This window comes from Oculina patagonica, chromosome 12, assembly GCF_052425735.1.
Source record: "Oculina patagonica isolate OP01 chromosome 12, crgOcupat, whole genome shotgun sequence".
Taxonomy (NCBI): Eukaryota; Metazoa; Cnidaria; class Anthozoa; order Scleractinia; family Oculinidae; genus Oculina; species Oculina patagonica.
The window spans coordinates 5,354,298-5,377,826 of NC_135769.1; the positions used below are offsets into that span (position 1 = coordinate 5,354,298).

Genomic DNA, 23,529 nt, shown 5'->3' on the forward strand with positions numbered 1-23,529 from the left:
GATTCCATAAAGAAAAATCTATTTTCCAATCAACAGGTAATTTTGAAGAGATATGGCCGGTACCAAAGCTGTATCAAATCAAACTCAGTCGTCCAAACACAAACATTACTCCCTCTTGTTTTTTCGACTCTTCTCGGTACTGGATCCTGATGAAACATGTTTCCCGGGATGTTTCTCATATACATGCCTTATGTGTTTATATTTATAAAAATCCCATTAAGGAAACTATTTCTCGTCATGAACAACTAAGCAAGGTATTTTTCATTTCATATTTAGTCAACCAAAGTTGGACCTTGTCATCTTCGGCCCCTCCCCACCGTCGTTACAGACACACCCACAAGTTTTCAACAACTTGTGACCATTGTTCTCATATGACTCCGAAAATTCCATTAGGAAATCTACTCTTCTTACAACAGGCTACGTGAATATTTTATAACTTTATGGGGGTGGGTCAGTCTTAATAAGTAACAAGGGAAAACGAAAGATAATTGGTTTCTTTAATAATAATAATCACGTAACCACAACTGGTTAACAAGCAAAACGCATTATCTTATTCGTTGGATATCTATAATTTATCTCCTGGGCAATAAATGCTGGTCAAAATATCATTAGACAGAGCATTTGTCTTGAAAGTATCCGAGGGACACAAGCTGAGAAAGAAAACGTGCTACAAGAGAATATCTTTTCAACAATGAAGATTGCTTTGCTCCTGTGCTTCGTTGTTTAGATGGTTTGCATAACTGATTCAACAGGTTAGTTATTGGTTTCATGTTCTTCATGAAACACCACAATTTTGTCGTTTTAGTTTGTATTTAGTTTTTGTTTTATTCTGTTTCTCTCCCCCCCCCCCCCCCCTTATTGATGCTGAATACTCTGTTTATGGTTTTGTATTTCTTTGAAGAGAATGATAGCTGTTTTATCAAATAACGTCTTATAAAGTGATCCCTCCTTTACTACGCATAATTTTTTACGCGTAATTAGCGGGCGCACATAATTTAAATGGTAACTTTTCTATACGGCTTGGCTCGCGGGAGTGGTAAATCGTTGTTTTCTCGTAAGCAAGTACTTTCTTTAAAATGAATATAGACCAATTTCTATGCCAAAGATTGGATTATTAAAGGAAACGTGAACTTAGCCAGTACTCGTAAAAAGAAGATTGTGGCCTCGAGAACACTGCGTGCTTGGGACATTTTTATCACTATCGATTAAAATTCCGTGCCTTAATTATGAAACATTGAATTGTTCCTCCAATGCAGTACATCTTCTGTTGTATTTCACACATTGCTTTCTTCCTATTTTTCTGCCCTCGCAAGATAAAACGTTTTTGGAAGCTGATAAATTTAAGAAATTTTGTGGTATGAACAAGGTTATTTCCGGCTCCTGAACGACTACGGAGACCCCCCTTTAAGTTTTTCATTTCAAAACTTAAGATTCCTTGAAATAAACGACCAAAACAAAAAGTTTGATTGAAAGTCTATGGGTAGATCTATTTCAATGGAATCATCTTAAGCAATACATCCTTACTTCCATTACCTTTCTTTTTCAGCTGGGGTCATCATCTGGACCAATCCTGAGGATACCGAAGAATATCGAGCGAGAAGTAAGGAATGTATTGTTAGATGTTCATAAAAAAACACATTAACGATATCATTTTTCTCAACTATAGCGAGGGAATGTCAGTGTTTATTCGCCTGTTTACTTATAATTTGTATTGCATTATGGCTATTAACTGTAAGCTACTGGAGATGGTCGAACGGAAATTCTTTGCATTTAAATACACGATGTAGTCCTTGTTGTGACTATCAGCACGTGGAAATCAATACTTTGTTATGATGTTAAAATCGACTGTTTGCTAAAGTCTATCTTACCGTAATGATTCGATTAAGCGCCCTCCTTTCAATAAGCGCCCCCTTCCGAAAAAGCGCCCCCCTTCGAAGGTGTTTTTGCCAATAAGCGCCCCTATTCTAATAAGCGCCCCCACTCTAATAAGCGTCCCCCATTCTTACAAGCGCCCCTATTCTAATAAGCGCACTATTGTGGATAACTGTCCCTACTTAAGTCATTGACGTCGAATAGATAAACTCATGAACATTCACCGTACCGTACAGGTATATATTTACTGTTAAAATGAACAATTCTTTTAAAAGTAACAGAACTTTTAACAATTTGCTACTGTTACAGTTTCTGTTATTGTTAGTTATTTTAATATTTATTTAAGTTTTGTTTTGAACATTATTGGTTGTTTCTCAAAAAATTAAATAAGCGCCCTGTCCCGAATAAGCACCCTCCCTTAAGGTGCCGAAAGTAAATTACCACCCCGGGCGCTAAATGGTAGTTCCTCGTTCAGGCGTTTTCTTCGGAAGCTATTTTTTAATGGCGACAAATATAAGAACGCCAAGAATAATATCTGAGTGGAAATTGGTGACTAATGTATATAAACAGTGCAAGGAACAAGAGTGATAATTTTTCTTTCACTCCCGAAACCGCCCAGCATCGAAAAGTCAAGAAAAATCCCTAATTTCATATTGCAAAATACTCAGAAATACTTAGAAATTTCATCAAAATCTCACTGCAGTGTCAGAAAGTGCATTTCTAGCAAAGTTTAGAGAAATTTAGGACCGTAGAGCTAAGAAAATGGATTAACGGTTATAAAAAACGTGTTTTTTAGAGTAATTTCAGCACATTAAGGGTTAAAATGGTTACACACAGGGTGTCATTCACAAACTCCAAAGTTATAAGCACCTAATACAGCATATATAATTATAATAACAGTGCCACATCACATTAAAGAACTGCTCAACAGTTTTTATTTGAATGGTAACACACTAGCTATAGGGTTTCATCTACAAACACGTGAACGTTGCTTAATAGCTTTCATTTGAGTGTCTATATACTGGGATTTCATCCACAGACTCAAAATACAGCATTAATACACAATAAACAAGAAAATAATGTAAAGCAAATAATGACACTTGAGGATTTCCTCCCGAACCTCAAACTTTAGAAGCTAATTGTATGGCAGAATAAATAGTGGCAATGGAAAATAATGCCAAAGAGCTTTTAGTTCCACATACTCGGAAGTTAAAACCATATTACACCAGTAAATGTTTGGCTGCGAAGTGAGAGAGTAATTCACCTTCAGCAGTCAAAATTAATTTGCACTTTCAAATTTTGTGCCAATATTCAATTCTCTCTAAGTCTGTGAATGAAATCCTTAAGTTACTACTGACTCAGCAATACTTTTCCTTGCCGGAGTGGCTTGAGAGTCTTTCTTGTTTCTTTTTGTCTTGTACTAAGGAAAGCTTCGTACGAATTTAAGGTTTACTATGTTTGCGTTCAAATATTTCATTATAGGGTGTAACAGATCTGAAAGAGAGTCGAAGAACTGTCTGAACGAAGGAAGATGCCAAAAACGCATCTATAATGATGGAAGGACAAGACTGGTCTGCAGTTGCAAAGTAGTTTTTATGGGCCATGGTTATCATGGCGATAGATGCGAAAAGCCTTTATCTTATCCAATTCGCAGGTGATCAGAGTTTCTCAACCACAAACTAATCCACGAAAACATGACGACGAGTTAATAAAAGTGGATAAAATAAAATTGATAGTTCTATATTTTTCCTGTGGACATTATTGCCTGTTAAGGTTCAGACATGAGGTGTACAGTCAACTCTCTCTTAAAGGACACCTCGGAAAGACGGACAACTTTTAGACGGACACCTCACAGGGAACCCGAACGCTGTATTGGCAAAGTTAATAATGAAAATAAAGATATGTTTGTTACCTGTGCTCCTGTGTCTTTCTTTGTCCTTAAAATGGTTGTGCTCTTGTGTCTTTCTTTGTCCTTAAAATGGTATTTGAATCGGTGCGAAAACGGTTTGAGCAAGCCTTGTCTGACGCTCCGTAAATAACGACGCAGTTAACACGTCTCGTATTTCCATTCATGTTATTAACTATTAATTCTCAACGGGAGAGCGAGAGAGAGAGAGAGAGGCCGTGGCCGTTAAATTGAAATACGAGATTATCTCCCCAGGAGTGTTAATGGTTAATATGGAAAGAAATAGTTAATAACATGAATGGAAATACGAGACGTGTTAACTGCGTCGTTATTTACGGAGCGTCAGACAAGGCTTGCTCAAACCGTTTTCGCACCGATTCAAATACCATTTTAAGGACAAAGAAAGACACAAGAGCACAACCATTTTAAGGACAAAGAAAGACACAGGAGCACAGGTAACAAACATATCTTTATTTTCATTATTAACTTTGCCAATACAGCGTTCGGGTTCCCTGTGGTACAATGTGGATCAAACGAAAATAACTTAATGAGAGTCGGCAATGACTGAAGAAAGTTCAATGATCTCTTTCTGATCTTAATCGATAATTATCATGACCCTCGGCATGTAAGGTAATCCTTTCCTGTGAATGGATGAAAAGTGACGGAATTTCATCGAGTGAACCGTGGGGTCAAGTGCTCGAAATTTTGCCAAATTATGCCAAAAGTAAATACTATGCCAGAGTTCCCAAGTTATGCTCCTGATTTCACAAATTATGCTCACAAAATAACGTAGATTCTGTATATAGAGGCGCGCAATAACGACACCAAATTATGATGTTTTTTAAATAAACTGTTGTTTTTCTCGGCTGTCAGCTGTCAATACTACAACAAGCGAAGCTAAAACACGAATTGCAAGAACATACTACCTAAATTTATTTTATTTCCGTAGAAAATACACCATATTTACTAAATTTTATGAATTTATGCTCCAAAAAGTGCTTAAATTTGCTAATTATGCCGTGGCAGTTCTCGTGTAAAAAATTATGCTTTTTGCTCCAATTATGCCAAAAAATTATTCTTGCACAATCCGCCAAGGCCTAGGCTCCAGTCTCAGGGTCCAAGTTTTATTTACCCAGTGTAACGAAAATTAATTTCTTTGCTAACCCCTTACCCCGTGTTTCACGAGAGTTGTTTACCTAGGTGAAGTAAAAAAATTCAATTGTGTAAACGGTGAAGTAAACCTCAGTAAATGTTGGCATAATCAGAAGTAAGCCAACCCAGGTTTTTCGACAGAATAACGCCTCATCAGGCATGGTTTAGCTAAGTTACCGACGGTAACCAAGGAAAAACTGACGGTTTTTGCGACATCTTGGTGGCAAATGATCACGATCTCAGTGAGTAAAAGAGCAAAACAAGTAAAATAAACGAAAGTGAAGATTTCTACTCAAAGATAGGATTCAAAAGGCAACATTTCATATTTAAAAGATTATTTTAATCACGTACTTCAGTTTTCCTTTCATCGTTAAGGGCTGTTAAGCGCCCGGGGGGGGGGGGGCTACTCAAAAACGTTTTGTACGGGGAGGCTCCGCCCCGAGGTCCAACCCCTTACCCTTTTATATACCATTTTGACAGAAAAGACACCCCTTTCGTATACCTGTTACTGAAAAAGGTACCCTTTTAATATACCTAAAAGATATGGCATAGGCCTGAAACAGGAAGTCTGGATGTTTATGCAGCGTTTCATAAATTTAAATGATACAGCCTTAAGGTGCGTCTGTTCGAAATAATTTAATTGAAGGCCCTTTTAAAAACCTAAATGACCGATATCCCTACCCTTTAATATACCTACACTTGTGAAATCCCTACCCTTTTATATACCCGAAGCATGAAAAAGATACCCCTTTCGGGCGGAGCCTCCCCGTATAGGCCATTATAGGGAGTGCCCCCCCGGGGTTAAGCGTTTCTTTTCCATTATCTCCTCAGTCAAACTGTGCCGCGGAGAACGGCTACTGCAGTAAACACTCATTCCACAGAAAGTGGGGCCAATAGCCAATTTTGGTGTCCAAGGCCTGTTGTGGCCGTAAAAACAGCTGAAACTTGAAACTTTTAGCTCCACCTTAGGGTATACGTGAAAGGTTTATTACCCAAAGTGCAAAGTTGCTGGTATCATTTACTATTTTTCCATAATAAGATCACAAATACCCCAAAATCCCGCTTTTCACGCTGTCCGCAAGGCACCTCACTGTAGAAGGTAATCAATAAAAGCACTAGAACCACTTCTTAGTAAGATTGTAATGGTTTGAAACAACTTGGTGGTATGTAAGCTTGTTACTAACAGCAATATTTGGTGGTGTACTTTAAATGTCGGGCAACAGATACTGAAAAACTGATGTCCACAGATTTTGGTGTAACTTCCGTTACTGAAATAAAATCACTGATTGCCTACTTGAGAAATTCCTGTAAAAGCACTCTGTAGGGCTAAAGACTTTTTATTTTAATAGTGTTCGCGACTTTGTTACTCGTGTTCCCTTTCTTGGAAGCGACAAAGAGCAGCTTGGAGTCAAATGAGGCCAAGAAGCACCGTATGGTTAAGGATGTAACTTCCGTTACTGTTGTTCTGCGAACATATTGATTCGATGGCTGCAGAATGTTCCATGAAAGAAAAGAGGTGCCCACCCTCTATAAATCTGTAGAGTAATACATCCTGGTTTCTGTCTTTGTAAGGAGATAGAGAACACAACACCTCAAATTTGTAACTTCCGTTACCATAACTTCCGTTACCATCGCTCATTCGTAAGTGACTAACGGAAAAAATAGTTGAATTTCTATGTTTAATTGAAGAGACATTCTCCCATGCAAGGTCAAATCGACACTTTCAGTTAAGGAAAACATGGTTTTCACGTTGAAAAATAGGTTTTATAAAGTTTTTTTAATAAACAAGAAGTGAAAATAATAAAAGTTTTCATATTTTTGAAAATATGCAACATTTGATGTCAATTTTTTAGATATTTTTTTCTTTTTATTTTCGCTTTAGTATGGATGTAATGCTGACCGTTTTCCATGACATCTATTTTGGCCGATTTTCAGAGTGCTATTGGCCCCACTTTCTGTGGAATGGGTGTAAAGCCATGTAAAAAAATTCAAATGATTCTCGTCCCCGCCAGCTTCATTTTTGGGGGCCGCCTCTTTTTTTTTTATTATTTGTTATTGGAAAAATTGAAATGAACGAAAACCAACAGGTGTTACTTTCACCTTGAAAGTTTCAAGCCTCGGTATGCAAGGTTTTTTTAACGTGAATCGTGAAATGTGGTTTATAGCCCCCCCCCTCCCCCCACAACCCTGTTTGTTGAGACCATTATGGATCTACCACTGTGCTCGTTTGGCTGTTTGTCACAACGTTTAATGGGTAGCACCGTTCTTTAAAGCATTCCTTGGACTCTTTGCCGTTAACAAAGCTAGTAAATAGTAAATAGCGGTGAAGGTACTTAGGTTTTTTTTTTTAATGTATATAAATATTTTCTATTTTATATACATTAATTACGTGTTTTAGTTAGGCAGGTTAGGTGTCCACAATTAGTAGAGGGGACTTTTCCCCTCAGCTACTACAGATATGACACGTTAATAAAGTTGTTATTATTATTATAGGTGCCTAGCATCCTTTTGACCGGCATTGTAACACTTTCTTTCCGAGAAATGAGCAAATTTCGGCGTAAATCGTCAATTGTCCTGGTTGTCTACTGCCCACTTTAGTTATTATGTTCTTCTAAATAGCTTCCCTAATTAACGCGATTAAATCACCACACGGCGGTTGACACTAACGTTTATAAACCTGTCTCGTGAATATACTGCATTCTTGGGACCTTGTGACCCTTTTAAGTCAATTACGTCATTAACGATAACATTTCACCTGACGCGTGTAACTTTGATGTGCATGGAGTTCAAATAATGACGTCACCAGCCATCAGGAAGCTTCTGCAGACATTTATCATGAAAAAAGTAACTCCAAGAGTTACGTATATACCTTTGCCGGACAAAACACGAAACGTAGTTTAAATGGCAGGCATTTGCGATTTCGCACATTGTGAGCATGGTGCTTCACGTAAAGAAAGCTTGGAGCACGTTTACAAGCAACAAGAAACACTCGATCGTCCAAGTGACATTACTTTGGTTGTCAAAGATGGCAAGGAATTCAAAGCTCATAAAGATGTTCTTTCAGAGGCAAGTCCTTACTTTGAAAAGATGCTGAACAGCGACATGAAGGAGTCTAAAGAAGAAGTAGTTCGGTTGGAGATGTTTAGCGAGTCTGTTATAGCAGCTACGCTGGAGTTTATTTACACAGGAAGTGTTCAGATCTTAACTCAAGAGATGGCCGAAGGCCTGATCGTTATTGCGGACTATTTGTCTCTTCCGAGACTAAAAATTCAAGCTGAAGAAATTGTAATGGATGAGTTGGATGCTACAAATTGCATTTCAAGTTTTTATTTTGCAGAAAGATATCAATGCGAAGAACTTGTGTTAAAGGCCAGACAGTTCATTGTGGCAAATTTCTCCGCCTTATCGAAAACGGAAGAGTTTTTGAACATGCCGAGCAAGGAGGTTGAAATGTGGATTTCAAGTGATGATATAGATGTTACTGCTGAGGAAGATGTGTTTAAGATCATTTTAGCATGGATCAAACATGGCAAAAGCAAGCGAAAGAAATATTTCGCGGAGTTATTTCGCCACGTCCGACTCGGTTATGTATCGCGTGACTTTCTAAGAAGAAATGTCGTGACAAATAATCTCGTGAAAGACAATGAAGGCTGTTTGGATCTTGTAAAGGACGCTATCGACTTGATTGACTCTAAGAACTATCACAATCTTTTTGTAAGGCCAAGAAAGTCCCTTGAAACCGCTGTTATTGCATTCATGATCAGCACTGGGAATCATATCCTGGGCTACCTTCCTCGCAAAGACAAGTTTTGTATGTTAGGCGAAATCCCCTGCGACGGCGGCGTAGAATTTTTTGAAACACTAGTCTCTTGTTATGGTAAGCTCTATTGTGTACGCCCATCTTCGTTGCTATGCTATGATCCATTTTCTAACACTTGGAGAGCGCTGCCATACACAGACGAAAGAAATGTGCGGCAAATTTTTGTTAGAAATGAAAACGAAATGTACGCTTTGATGTTCAATCCTTTGGATGGCATGCTTCACCTCACGAAGTACAAGCCCGAATCAAGCTCCTGGGAAAATGTATCATTATTGGAGTGCGAAATGGTGCCTTTATCTTTCCAAGAAAGAATGTGCATTGTAACTAAAGACAGTTTTATTTATTTTATTGGAGGCAGAAATACACAACCTATTTACCCGATGCAACGGATCCTGAAAGATGTTTACAGGTATGACCTTGATAAAGATCAAGTGGACAAATTAGCTAACTTGCAAGTGGAGAGAGATTCTGCATGCGGAGCTTTGGTGCACGGGAAAATTTTCGTTGCTGGCGGAACAAGACAATATGGAACTTGGTCAAAAACATGCGAAGTTTATGACGAAACAACAAACCAATGGCATTTTATTGGATCAGGTATGACCTTGACGCGTATGCCACCTTACGCTCGTCCCAGTTGCAAAATCTTATCCGCAGACGATAAGCTGTATTCAGTGTTTTGTCTGCACGAGAACGACTCACCAGAAGCAAGAATTAAATGCTATGACCCTGAAAAGGATGAATGGAACGAGGCAGCTAAAATACCTCTTCAAGTGGACGCAGGAAAGGAGGCACGAAGTCGTCATCTTGGCTATCCAGTTCGTGTCAACGCTTGTCCAATGCGAGTTTTTAAAGGTTTTCTGAGTAACGCAAGCGTTATCCTAAAGTGTTTACTCCAGTGACCAAATCAGCTTACAATTTAGTGATTCGCTGTTTCGCGTGGAAGTGGAAGTGAAGATATGGTGATGATCGTCTCTTGTCCAAGGATCCCGACGTGATCTTCAACACAAAGCTTTCGCGTGGGCCTGAAGAAATCAAAACCACGCAACAAATTAACTAGTTACTAGTACTCGTTTGACCAAACAAGAAGACTTGTCACAAGGGTCTAAAAACGACTGCAGACGAAAACTATTGGACAGCGGCAATTGTAATCTGAGCATGCCACGCTCATTATATATCATGTCATTATGCTATTTGAAGAATAAGACAGATTAATGATTGATGGTAGTTTCTGTTTGTTCATCTTACATGGCTCCGGAAATTTTTATGTAAGCCCAATATGATAGTTCCATGTTTTCAAACATCAATATTTGTAGTCGACATTCTGAACTTAACTAGCAGTTTCAGCGCTCTTCAACATCGCTGAATCGTTATATAGTACATGGGCATTTGCTTGAGTTATTGGTTATTTGTACAATGTGTGTGTTTGTAGTCTTCTCTTTAATGTTGCATTTAATTTCTTCATTAACTTTTAACAGATTTACAGTGAGAATAAAACTGTGACCCAGGCTTCAAGTTTCTTCCCAAATACCCGACATTTAGCAAACTCGTTAACAAAGGTACCTGATAATGTATGTTGTGGATCGAGAAACATTCCCTTGAATCTGTAATATGCAAGAAGTCGAAAGGATATGATATGATGACATTCTGTTGTCTTGTGACTCCTCTCCCCCTCCCCGAGAGTCTGCAGGCGCGGGCGGGCGGGCGGGCGTACATTCACTCGATAACCAAATTTTTCGGCTTTATGGGTTTACCAAATTTCCTTACCCATGGTCCGCCGCTGGCGCGGGTCGCGCGCTGGAGCTCCGCTAAAAAACTGACCGGGTTTTCTTCAGCCTTCACAAGAAACACACACACACGGTCTAAAACAAAGGATTTCAAGAAAAGAGTTTTCCTAGTTATGTCGAGCGAGATATTTACAGTCCTGGCAGATCAATCGAAACAATAATATTGACTGCAGAAGCAAAGGTGATAATCATTTGGTAGAAAACGGTAAAAATCAATCGACCAAAACTAAATGAAAAAACGAAAATAAACGATAGAAATACAGCTTATACATGTGGTGCGACAAAATATGTTGTGGAAATTTTACGGTCAGTGGTAAATTTAAGATAAAAGTATGAAATATTTCTTATGTCAAAATGTGGATGTGCGATAGAAATTTGCATCAAAAAAGTTTATTTGTAATGCCTTAAATTATTACGCACTATGCATACATATAAAACGCGCAAATCAAACGTACTTAAATAATTTCCAATGTGGTGACTTATAAAATTTTGCTGAGTCGCAATTTAACGATCGCGCTCACGTACAGCCAGTATTTTAACGAGGCTATAAATTCTTAATGCTATTGTAAACGTTTGGTAGCGCTATGTGTTCGTTTATAGCGTTCCTATCTCGCACAGAATGCCAAGCTTCAAGGGTTTAAAGGTCTGCTTCTAACTCTTATAGATACACTGCAAGAACTGCAAAAATACATGCCTAAGATTTAAATGGTAACACTTTAGTTATGCAGATGATTTGTAAAGAGTGTCATCGCTTTCTCATCCGTTGCACATAAATTGTCAAGCCATTTTTACGTTCGCATAGACTGGCTGTGCGTCAGCACGATCGTTAAATTGCGTGTGATAATCTACACTTTTAATACATAATCCCTTTGGTTATTACTAGTATCTAAGGACAACAATAACATACTCCCGTTTGGCTCACACACTCTTTAAAGAATCCACGCACGTTCGACCGCTCGACACTACACGAACATTTTTAAAACTTTTGTATTAACACAATTTTGATCCAAAAAAATTAACGGGAATATTTCATAGTTAACTGGTGTTCCATGCATACTTTATGATGATAAACTATAAAACAATTTAATAAGGTGACAGTTATATATATCTTGTTAAGTTAATTTTATGTTCATGACGTCATCAGACTGCGGGTGATATTGGATCATAAAATTACCATATTGTCGCCGTGAGTCATCACAAAACATTGAAATCCAAGCAACTTTTACCAATGGCAGCTTTTTTCCCGAAAACTGAGAATTCTGCCAATTTTACTCCACATAAAGAACGTTTCAATCGAGTCTTTCAACCAATAGAAACACTCGATCATCCATGTGATGTTACTTTGGTCTTCGAAGATGGCAAGGAATTCAAAGCTCATAAAGATGTTCTTTCAGAGGCAAGTCCTTTCTTTGAAAAGCTGCTGAACAGCGACATGAAGGAGTCTAAAGAAGGAGTAGTTCGGTTGGAGATGTTTAACGAGTCTGTTATGGCGGCTGCACTGGAGTTTATTTACACAGGAAAAGTTCAAATATTGAGTCAAGAGATGGCCGAAAGCCTGATCGTTATGGCGGACTATTTGTCTTTTCCGAGACTAAAAATTCAAGCTGAAGAAATTGTAATGGAGGAGTTGGATGTTACAAATTGCATTTCAACTTTTAATTTTGCAGAAAGATATCAATGTGAAGTACTTGTTTTAAAGGCCACGGAGATCATTGCTGCAAATTTCTCCACCTTATTAAAAACGGAAAAAAAATTCTTAATGAACTTGTCAAACATGTACAAGGAAGTTGAAATGTTGATTTCAAGTGATGGAATTGATGTTAGTGCCGAGGAAAATGTGTTTAAGTTCATTGTCGCATGGATTAAACATGACAAAAGCAAGCGAAAGAAATATTTCGCGGAGTTATTTCGTCACGTTCGACTTGTTTTTGTATCGCGTGACTTTCTAACCAGAGATGTCGTGACAAATAATCTCGTGAAAGACAGCGACGGCTGTTTGAATCTTGTGAAGGACGCTGTGCACTTCATTGACTCTACGGATCATCACAATCTCTTTGTTAGGCCAAGAAGGTTCCTTGAAACCGCTGCCATGGTATTCGTGAACAGCGCTGACAAACATATCCTGGGCTATTTTCCTCGTGAAGACAAGTTGTGCAGGTTAGGTGAGCTCTTCCACAACAGCGAAGAACTTTTTGGAACGCTAGTCCCTTGTCATGGTAAGCTCTATATTGCACACCCATCTTCACAACAGTTGCTATGCTATGATCCATTCTCTAACACTTGGAGATCGCGATACACAGACGAAAGAAAATTATGGCAAATTTTTGTTAGAAATGAAAATGAAATGTACGCTTTGGTGTCCGAGCCTTGGGAAGGCACGCTTTACATCACGAAGTACAAGCCCGAATCAAACTCCTGGGAAGCAGATGTACCATTGAAGTGCGAAATGATGCCTTTATCGATATCTTTGCAAAAAGGAATGTGCATTGTAGCTAAGGACAGTTTTATTTATTTTATTGGAGGTAACTTTAGGGGGACCCTGAAAGGACTGAGAAATGTTTACAGGTATGACCTTAATAAAGATCAAGTGGACAAGTTAGCCGACTTGCAAGTAGAGAGAAATTATGCATACGGAGCTTCGGCGCATGGGAAAGTTTTCGTTGCTGGTGGGATAAATGAATATCATAGTTGGTCAAAAACATGCGAAGTTTATGACGAAACAACAAACCAGTGGCATTTTATTGCAGGCTGGCGTATGCCTCATAACGCCCGTCCCAGTTGCAAAATCTTATCCGCAGATGATAAGCTGTATTCAGTAGTCTGTCTGCACGGAAGCGACCCACCAGAAACAAGAATTGAATGCTATGACCCTGAAAAGGATGAATGGAACGAGGTAGCTAAAATGCCTCTTCATGTGAACGCAGAAAAGGCACGAGGTCGTCATCTTGAACATGCTCTTGACTATCCAGTTCGTGTCAACGCTTGTTCAATGCGAGTTTTCAAAGGTTTTCTAAGTAACGCCAGCGTTCAGGAAGCACATGTCATACGCAGACGAAAGTGTTTAATCCTATAACCAAATCAGCTTACAATTGAGTAATTTGCTGTTTGCGTGGAAGTGGAAGTGAAGATATGGTGATGATCGTCTCTTGACCACGGATCCCTAATAGGTGACCTTCAAAACAAAGCTTTCGCGTTGCCTGCAGAAGTTCAAAACCACGCAACAAATTAACTAGTTACTAGTACGCTTCTGACCAAACAAGAAATCTTGTAACTACTGCAGAGAAAAACGTATTGGACAGCGGCAATTGTAATCTGAGCTTGCCACTGACCGCTCGTTATGTATCATGTTACGTTTATTTTTTTATTCTATTTGAATAATAAGACATTTCTGTGTGTTCATCTTACACGTCTGAAGAAATTTTTATGTAAGCCCAATATGATAGTTCCATGTTTTCAAAAATCAAAATTTGTAGTCTACATTCTGTAGTTAACTTGCAGAGTCAGTTATACAGTGCATGAACATTTGCTTGAGTGATTGATTATTTGCACAATGTGTGTGTTTGTAGTAGTCTTCTACTTAATGTTGCATTTCCTAATCAACTTTTTACAGATAAACAGTCAGCATAAATTGCATGTGATCATGACCTATAGCTAGGCTTCAAATTTCTTCTCAAATAGCCGACTTCTCACAAACTCGTTAACAAAGGTACCCGATAATGTGTTGTCCAACGTACCTTTCCAATCATGTTTCTTCAATGACCATTCAAAAAAATTTACGAGTTATACTAAAATATACATTTGCATGAAAGTAATTGTCCCGGAGCTACCTCCATCTTGCCGATCGAGAAACATTCCCTAGAACAAAAATTAAAACTTAAGGTAAAAGCTGTTAAAATTGATGCTAAACGTTTTCGATTTGTTCGATCATCATCAGAGTAATGACGATCTCTGATGATGATCGAACAGATCGAAAATGTTTAGCACTCTGATGATGATCAAACAGATCGAAAACGTTTAGCATCAATTTTAACAGCTTTTACGTTAAGTTTTATTTTTTAACTTTTTATCGGCGAAATGTATATATTCGCTAGAACGACCTGTGATATAAATATTTAGTATATACACACTCAGTGATCTTGGTGTTTCAAGCAATCTGATTGGTTCGCTATCTCGGGCTAATGAGCATTATTCACTCCCTACGAAGTGAATAATGCTTGATCCAAACTGAAACAAAATGGCCGGCGTAAACTCGCGTTTCGCCGGCGTTTCTGAATCGCAAATACTAAGAATACAAGAAGATGCTGAACCAGAAAAGACAAAAAAAGGCTAAGAAATTTGGCCTGATGGTTTTCAAAGTAAGAGAAGACTACATATTTCGCAATTTGCAGCACAATGTCCACACAACTCGAGTACTAAAACGATAAACAATTGCTTACCGTCAAGTCGCTCTTCGCCCGGCATCGGCAGAAATGAATACCGCAGATTTATCGGCAGCAACATCAAGTGTTATTCAACCAAGATCCTCCACAAATATTCAGGAAAAAGTCTTTGTGCAAGAAAACATCCAGTTTTCACCACAGTTCTGCAGACATTCAGTAAGCTTATAATCCAAACTTTCAGGTGGATCCTTCGCCAACTGCTCTTTCAATTTTCAATTCAAGTGAACATCAAAAGCTTTGATTCAACGGTCAAAATGTTTTGCAAGCAGGTTTTTGATCAGATTGCAGGTTTGAGTGGTGTTAAAGGACCATTTTGCTAGATTGTGACGAGGATTTTATCGAAGATTAACTAGATTTGCCATGTTTGAAGACTCTGTAAACTGTTTCGCGCATGTCGGTTAGTGCCGCTTGTATGTACGTTTTCCACGCATGAATTGAGAGGTCAATTAAATCGACTTTAAATTGTTTCCTTCTGAAAACTTTGAGATCGCTTGTTGTTGAGATCACTGAGTGTGTATATACTAAAACAATTATTCTTTGAAATCTCGGTGAATAGCGGCAGAATATTCACCTCGATTTCAAAGATTAATTGTTAAATATGTGCAAGAATTTGATAGAAGTATATTTTGGGAAAAAGGACAGGTATAAACTTACGAAAACACGATAGAAACAGACCGGGTTTTCTTCAGCCTTCTCAAGAAACACACACACGGTCTTAACGAACTCGGAAATTCAAGAAAAGAGTCATTAGTGATTCCTAAAGATGTCGAGCGGGATAATTACAGTCCTAGCACATCAATTAAAACAATAATATTTACTGAAGAAGCAAAGGTGATTATCATTTGGTAGAAAATGGTGAAAATCAATCGACCAGAACTAAATGAAAAAAATTACAATAAAACATTTTAAGGGTCAGAGATACAGCTTTAATATGCGGTGCGACAACAAATATTGTGGAAATTCTTCAGTCAGAGGTAAAAATTTAAGATGAAAGATGAAATATTTCTTATCAACGTGTGGATGAGCAATAGAAATTTGCAACGAAGAAGTCTTTTTCTAGTGCCTTAAATAATTAAATTTTGACAGTCGATTTTCACTATCACGCAATTTAACGTTCTCACTGACGTAAAGCCAGTTCATGCGGACGTAAAAATGACTTAACAATTTGTATGCAACGGATGAGAAAGCGATGACACGGCTCTTTACAAATCATCTGCATAACTAAAGTGTTACCATTTATATCTTAGGTATGTATTTTTGCAGTTCTTGCAGTTAATCTTTAAGAGTTAAAAGCAGACCTTTAACACTCTTAAAGTAATGCTTTTGTATTAACACTATTTTGATCCTAAAAAAAGTAACCGGAATATTACATGGTTACAGATATATATAGAATTGTTTAGTTTAATAATGTTATGTTCATGACGTCATTAGACTGCGGGTGATATTGGATCATAAAATTTACTTATTGTCGCCGTGAGTCATCACAAAACATTGAAATCAAGAATCTTTTACCTATGGCAGCGTTTCTTCCAAAAACGGATAATTCTGACAATTTTACTACACGTAAAGAAAGTTTCAATCGAGTCTTTCAGCCAATAGAAACACTCGATCATCCATGTGATGTTACTTTGGTCGTCGAAGATGGCAAGGAAATCAAAGTTCATAGGAATGTTCTTTCAGAGGCAAGTCCTTTCTTTGAAAGGCTGCTTAACAGCGACATGAAGGAGTCTAAAGAAGGAGTAGTTCGGTTTGAGATGTTTAGCGAGTCTGTTATGGCGGCTACACTGGAGTTTATTTACACAGGAAGTGTTCAGATATTGACTCAAGAGATGGCCGAAAGCCTGATCGTTATGGCGGACTATTTGTCTCTTCCGAGACTAAAAATTCAAGCTGAAGAAATTGTAATGGAGGAGTTGGATGCTACAAATTGCATTTCAACTTTTAATTTTGCAGAAAGATATCAATGCGAAGAACTCTTGTTAAAGGCCACGGAGTTAATTGCTGTAAATTTCTCCACCTTATTGAAAACGGAAAAAGAATTCTTTATGAACATGTCAAACATGTGCAAGGAAGTTGAAATGTTGATTTCAAGTGATGAAATTGATGTCAGTGCCGAGGAAGATGTGTTTAAGTTCATTCTAGCATGGGTCGAACATGACAAATGCAAGCGAAAGAGATATTTCGCGGAGTTATTTCGTCACGTTCGACTCGTTTATGTATCGCGTGACTTTCTAACCAGAGATGTCGTGACAAATGATCTGTGTTTGGATCTTGTAAAGGACGCTATGAACTTGATTGACTCTAGGAGCTATCACAATGTCTTAGTTAGGCCAAGAAAGTCCCTTGAAACCGCTGTCATTGTATTCATGATCAGCATTGGGAAACATAACCTGGGCTATTTTCCTCGTGAAGACAAGTTGTGTAGGTTAGGTGAAACCCGCTTCAGCGTAGGCCTTTTAGAAACAATGGTCTCTTGTCATGGTAAGCTCTATTATGCATACCCATATTTACAACTTTTGCGATGCTATGATCCATTCTCTAACACTTGGAAATCGCTGCAATACAGAGACGAGAGAATTGTGCGGCAAATTTTTGTTAGAAATGAAAACGAAATGTACGCTTTGATGTCGGCAAACCGTACATTTCCTGAGGAAAGCAGGAATCGCACGCTTTACATCAAGAAGTACAAGCCTGAATCAAACTCCTGGGAAGATGTTTGCGAAATGGTGCCTTTACCTTTCCAAGAAGGAATGTGCATTGTAGCTAAAGACAGTTTTATTTATTTTATTGGAGGCAGAAATACACTACCTATTTACTCGAGGCACCCGAGCCTGAAAGATGTTTACAGGTATGACCTCAATAAAGGAAAGGTGGACAAGTTAGCTAACTTGCGAGTAGAAAGAGAGTCTGCTTGCGGAGCTTTGGCGCACGGGAAAATTTTCGTTGCTGGTGGAAGAAGGCAGTATGGAATTTGGTCAAAAACATGCGAAGTTTATGACGAAACAATAAACCAATGGCATTTTATTGCAGAAATTCTTATGCCAGCTTACGCCCGTCCCAATTGGAAAATCGTATCCGCAGATGATAAGCTGTATTCAGTGGTTTGTCTGCACAAAAGCGACTCACCAGAAACAAGAATTGAATGCTATGACCCTGAAAAGGATGAATGGAATGAGGCAGCTATAATACCTCTTCATTTGAACGCCAAGGAGGAGCGAGGTCGACTTCATCGTAGCTACTGGTGTCGAGTTGGTGTAAACGCTTGTTCAATTAGAGTAGGGAGAGATAAGACCAGCGTTCAGAAGAAAGATTCTCTGTCCCCCAGGCCAGATCCCACTGACGAAGTTGAAGGACATGTACGCAGACGGAAGTGTTTAATCCTGTGAACAAATCATCTAAGAATTAAGCAATTTACTGTTTTGTATGTAAGTACAATTGAAGATGTAGCGATGATCGCCTCTTGACCAATTAGAGCGACGGTCTGTTTAAAGGATCCTTTTGTGACCTTCAAAACAAATTAAAGCTTTGGCGTCGCCCAAAGAATTTGTAATTTGCCCAAGAAAGCAATTCCTACTCGTACTCGTGTGACGAAACAATCAGAAATATGAAAAAAAGAAATAAAAAAATATGCATGTAATTGACCACTCCCCGAATGGGGCTTTTCAGGGCCATTGTAAACTAACTCTGAAACAAATATTGTAAATGAACGAAACATGATTAAGAATCCCAACTGGCAGGAGGCAGACCAGTTGGCTATTTACAAGCGTAGCCGAGGAGTTGAATTCGGGGCTACCGAAAACAACACCAGCTAGTGGTCAGAACGGGACTTGAACCCGCGACTTCCGGATTTCAAGTCCGGCGCTCTAACCACTCGGCCACGCTGCCTCATTGTAACAAGGTTCTAACAAGGACTGCAACAAAAAACTTATTGGACAGCGGCAACTGTAATCTAAGCATGCCAATGACCACTGATTTTGATATCAGTATCAATTTATAAGTAAATTTGAACAATAAAAGACATACCCTGGGTTCTAGGGTAAAAAACCTCGGGCACCTAGGGTATGAAAGACACATTAATTATTGATCTATTTTTCTGTTTGTTCATTTTCGTGGCCCCAATAATATTTATTTAAGCCGAATATGATCGCCATGGATCGTTCCGTGTTGTCAAACATCAATATTTGCAGTCGACATTCAGCACTCTTTGACTTTGCTGGATCGTTTTATATAGTGCATGAACAGTTGCTTGAGTGATTGATCATTTGCACAATGTCTCTGTTTCATTCTTCTCTTTACACATTTCATCAACAACTTTTAACAGATTAACAGAGCATAAATTTGTGACCTAGGCTTCAAGTTTCTTCCCAAATACCCGACGCCTGGCAAACTCGTTAACAAAGGTAACCGATAATGTGTTCCCCCAGAAGCCCATCGTACCTTTCCCCGCAATTATGTTTCCCTTTCAATGACCATTAAAGAAATTTACGATTAATACTAAAATAGACATTTGCATGAAAGTAATTGATTGTACCGGAGCTACCTCTATCTTGTAGATTGAGAAACATTCCCTAGATCGACCTGGGATATGCAAGAAGTCGAAGAAGTATTTTTGGGAAAAAGGACAGGTATCAATATACGAAAAAGACGATAAAAATTGACCAGGGTTTTTGAGCCTTCTCAAAAATGCAAGAAGCACACACACGGTCTAAAGCAAAGGAATTCAAGAAAAGAGTTTTCCTAGTGATTCCCAGTGATGTCGAGCGAGATATTTACAGTCTTGGCACATTAATTAAAACAGTAATGCTGACCGAAGAAACAAATGTGATTATCATTAAGTAGAAAATGGTAAAAATCAATCGACCAAAACTAAATGAAAACGGTTCGGTTGAAACAAGGCGTGAAATAGGGATACAGCTTTCATATGCAGTGGGACATCAAATACTGTGGAAATTTTACAGTCAAAGGCCAATTTAAGATAAAAGATGAAATGTTTCTTATCAATATGCGGATAAACGATAGAAATTTGCAACAAAAAAGTCTATTTGTAACGCCTAAATTTATTATGCATTAGATATACCTATTTTGCGCTTAAATAAAACGTAGTTACATAATTTTCACTGTGGCGAATAATTAAATTTTGACAATCGATTTTCATTATCACACGCAATTTAACGTTCTCACTGACGTAAAGCCAGTTCATACGGACGTAAAAATGACTTGACAATTTGTATGCAACGGATGAAAAAGCGATGACACGGCTCTTTACAAATCATCTGCATCACTCAAGTGTTACCATTTAAATCTTAGGCATGTATTTTTGCAGTTCTTGCAGTTCATCTATAAGAGTTAAAAGCAGACCTTTAAACCCTTAAAGTCAAGCTTTCATATTAACACCATGTTTTTAATTAGATAATAAACTATAAAACGATTTATGGTGACAGTTATATATAGAATTGTTAAGTTAATTTTATGTTCATGACGTCATTAGACTTCGGGTGATATTATATTGGATCATAAATTTTATCGTATTGTCGCCGTGAGTCATCACAAAACATTAAAATCAAGAATCCTTTACCTATGGCAGCGTGTTTTCCAAAAACAGATAATTCTGACAATTTTACTACACATAAAGAAAGTTTCAATCGAGTCTTTCAACCACAAGACACACTCGATCATCCATGTAATGTAACTTTGGTCTTCGAAGATGGCAAGGAATTCAAAGCTCATAAAGATGTTCTTTCAGAGGCAAGTCCTTTCTTTGAAAAGCTACTGAACAGCGACATGAAGGAGGCTAAAGAAGGAGTAGTTCGGTTTGAGATGTTTAACGAGTCTGTTATGGCAGCTACGCTGGAGTTTATTTACACAGGAAGTGTTCCGATATTGACTCGAAAGATGGCCGAAGGCCTGATCGTTATGGCGGACTATTTGTTGCTTCCGAGACTAAAATCTCAAGCTGAAGAAATTGCAATGGAGAAATTGAATGCTTCAAATTGCTTTTCAACTTGTAAATTTGCAGAAAGATATCAATGCGAAGAACTTGTTTCCAAAACCCAAAATTTCATCCTTGCAAATTTCACGACTGCAGCGAGAACAGAAGCGTTTTTTCACATATCGAGCAACGAAGCTGAAAAGTGGATTTCAAGTAATGAAATACATGTTAGTGGCGAGGAAGATGTGTTTAAAATAATCTTATCATGGATTGAACATGACAAAGACGAGCGAAAGAAATATTTCGCCAACTTATTTCGTCACGTTCGACTCGCTTATGTATCGCGTGACTTTCTATGCCGTGATATCCTGACAAATGATTACGTAAAAACTAAAAAATCGTGTTTGAACATGGTAATGGACGCTGTAAGCCGCAAAAATGTTTCTGCGACGCCAAGAAAATCGCAACAGACCCCTGCTATCGTAGCCTGCGTGCACAAATATGTTATTTGTTATTTTCCTCGCGAACATAGGTGGTGTGAGTTAGGCGTGATGGCGGATTCAATTTCAAATCTAAAGGATTGCGAAATATTCTCTTGCCATGGAAAGCTGTACTTTTTACAACTTGCACATTCTGAACTGAAGGATGTGAAAAATAACGGCTTATATTATTTTCATCTTCATCCTGCGGCAGTGCGTTGTTATGATACTTTGTCTAACTGCTGGACGCGGCAACAATACAAGGACGACGGCAGATATGTTAGGCAAATATTTGTTAGAAACGAAGATGACGTCTATGCTTTGGTTTCTGATGGGTGCCGTGATTGCGAGAACTTAAGCTGTATATGTTATGCAAAGAAAAAACATGTTTCCTTCCTAACAAAGTACAATCACGAATCCAACGAATGGCTGGAGATATCATCGTTTAATTTTGGTTCAAAGGAAGGCATTTGTATCGTAGCCAAAGACAATTTTATTTATTTTATTGGAGGTGGTGTACGGGAGCGATACAAGTTCGAGAATCTACACGATGTTGAAAGGTATGACGTGAAAAATAACCGGTGGGATAAAGTTGCCGACGTTCAAGAAGGACGAATGTTTGCTTGTGGAGCTGCAACTAAGGACCGACTGATTGTTGCTGGCGGACTTGATCCTGAAGGAATGACGTCAAACACGTGTGAAATGTACAACGAAACGACAAATGAGTGGCTTTTCATTGCAAACTTGAGCTCGAAACCAAATTTTTTGAGCAGTATGGTGTGCTGTGATGATAAGGTGTACGTGCTGGGTGGTTGCTATGGCAGCAGCCCTAATGAAACAATTGAATGCTATGATCCCGTCAATGACGAGTGGAAGGAGAAAACTAAATTGCCTTTTCGTATTCCATTGGAGTCGCGGGGACGCTATTTCTTACACGCATGTTCGATGACATTTTTCACACCATCCCTCAGCAACATTCCAATAACTTGGCTCTCGCGCCCTGGTAGGCGAGATGATAAACACAAATGTGTAACAATGTGAAGCATTTTAGTAATTTTAACGAATAATTTCCTTCATCAATTGTAATGATAATTTTAAGACGCAAAGGGTTTAATTAGTAGTAGGCTTTTCCCGATTATGCTAGCATTTACCAGTTCACCGCGGTCTTACGTGAATAATAGAACAAACAACAGGAGGAATATAATGCCCCTAGTCCCCACAACAATACCAACTGCTATACTAGAAGACCAGTAGAATTACAAGTTTACGAGAACTGCTTCACTACTGGACTTAAAGATGATTTCCAGTCCGTACTGCGCAGACTCAGGGTTTGTTTTCATTTTTGTTTTGAATTCGTCGAAACGTTACACTTCGGTGATAGCGTACATGAAGTTTTTTAGTTCGCCATTACGGATCGTTTCGTTCAAGAATTCACGATGAGCTAAAACGTCCGTTTGAAATACCGTTGAGCTTCTTTTACTCGTTATTATTGTTTTGCAAGGATATCTGACGTTAATAATGAAGAAAAAGGTAAGTTTTGTCCCGGAATTTTTATTTTTGCTAGTAAACATTCTTCTGTTTGTGAGACTCACAAACATTGCAGGCGGAGATTGCGCAGTACGGACTGGAAATCATCTTTAAAAGGTCGAAACGAGAAGATCAATGTCAGATATTTTATTCTTTTTCTAACCAATGGCTTGCATTAGGTCATACATACTCTTTAATTCGCGACTAGATAGTAACTTTATTTAAAAAGTTACTATCTAGTCGCGAATTAAAGAGTATGTAAGACCTAATGCAAGCCATTGGCTATAAATACACCGTGAACAGAAAGTACATATTCACTGAAAAAACTTTAAAGTTATTAAAACGATCGAGGTTGACCGTCCGCGTCTCCATTTAAACATGTTGCAGCAGATTGCAACATGGGTGTAATACTCATAACAATGCATTTTAAGGACGTTCGTTTTGTAAAATAACAAACATGAACAACACATCAACGTGGGAAGTTTCAAAGTTTTTAATTTCTTCTTTTCACGGGGTATCGAATCCTGCCATTTTGCGGCTGTTATGCGAGTGCAAATGTGATCGCTAAATGATTAGATTTACGTTAAAAAAACGTTCCCAGTTGAATCGATTTAATCAATA

General features: G+C 38.3%; 4 protein-coding genes and 1 long non-coding RNA gene across 5 annotated transcripts; all 5 read left to right on the forward strand.

Annotated features, from left to right (window-relative positions):
• The first annotated feature begins 596 nt into the window (after positions 1-596).
• LOC144631896 (uncharacterized) lies at positions 597-3,606 on the forward strand. The gene is made up of 3 exons (XR_013566810.1): positions 597-752; positions 1,547-1,600; positions 3,355-3,606. It is a non-coding gene; the product is annotated as an uncharacterized LOC144631896 (long non-coding RNA).
• Positions 3,607-7,770: 4,164 nt separating this feature from the next.
• Positions 7,771-10,255, forward strand: LOC144631762 (kelch-like protein 28). The gene has a single exon (XM_078490316.1). It carries the CDS (start codon positions 7,832-7,834, stop codon positions 9,647-9,649), a length of 1,818 nt encoding a protein of 605 aa, XP_078346442.1. The 5' UTR covers positions 7,771-7,831; the 3' UTR covers positions 9,650-10,255.
• Positions 10,256-11,735: 1,480 nt separating this feature from the next.
• On the forward strand, positions 11,736-13,787 carry LOC144631759 (kelch-like protein 28). Its single transcript, XM_078490311.1, has one exon. The coding sequence runs from the start codon at positions 11,763-11,765 to the stop codon at positions 13,605-13,607; it is 1,845 nt and encodes a 614-aa protein (XP_078346437.1). The 5' UTR covers positions 11,736-11,762; the 3' UTR covers positions 13,608-13,787.
• A 2,700-nt stretch (positions 13,788-16,487) lies between these two features.
• LOC144632535 (kelch-like protein 28) lies at positions 16,488-18,582 on the forward strand. The gene has a single exon (XM_078491202.1). It carries the CDS (start codon positions 16,488-16,490, stop codon positions 18,357-18,359), a length of 1,872 nt encoding a protein of 623 aa, XP_078347328.1. The 3' UTR covers positions 18,360-18,582.
• A 1,494-nt stretch (positions 18,583-20,076) lies between these two features.
• On the forward strand, positions 20,077-23,529 carry LOC144631756 (kelch-like protein 25). Its single transcript, XM_078490307.1, has one exon. The coding sequence runs from the start codon at positions 20,551-20,553 to the stop codon at positions 22,420-22,422; it is 1,872 nt and encodes a 623-aa protein (XP_078346433.1). The 5' UTR covers positions 20,077-20,550; the 3' UTR covers positions 22,423-23,529.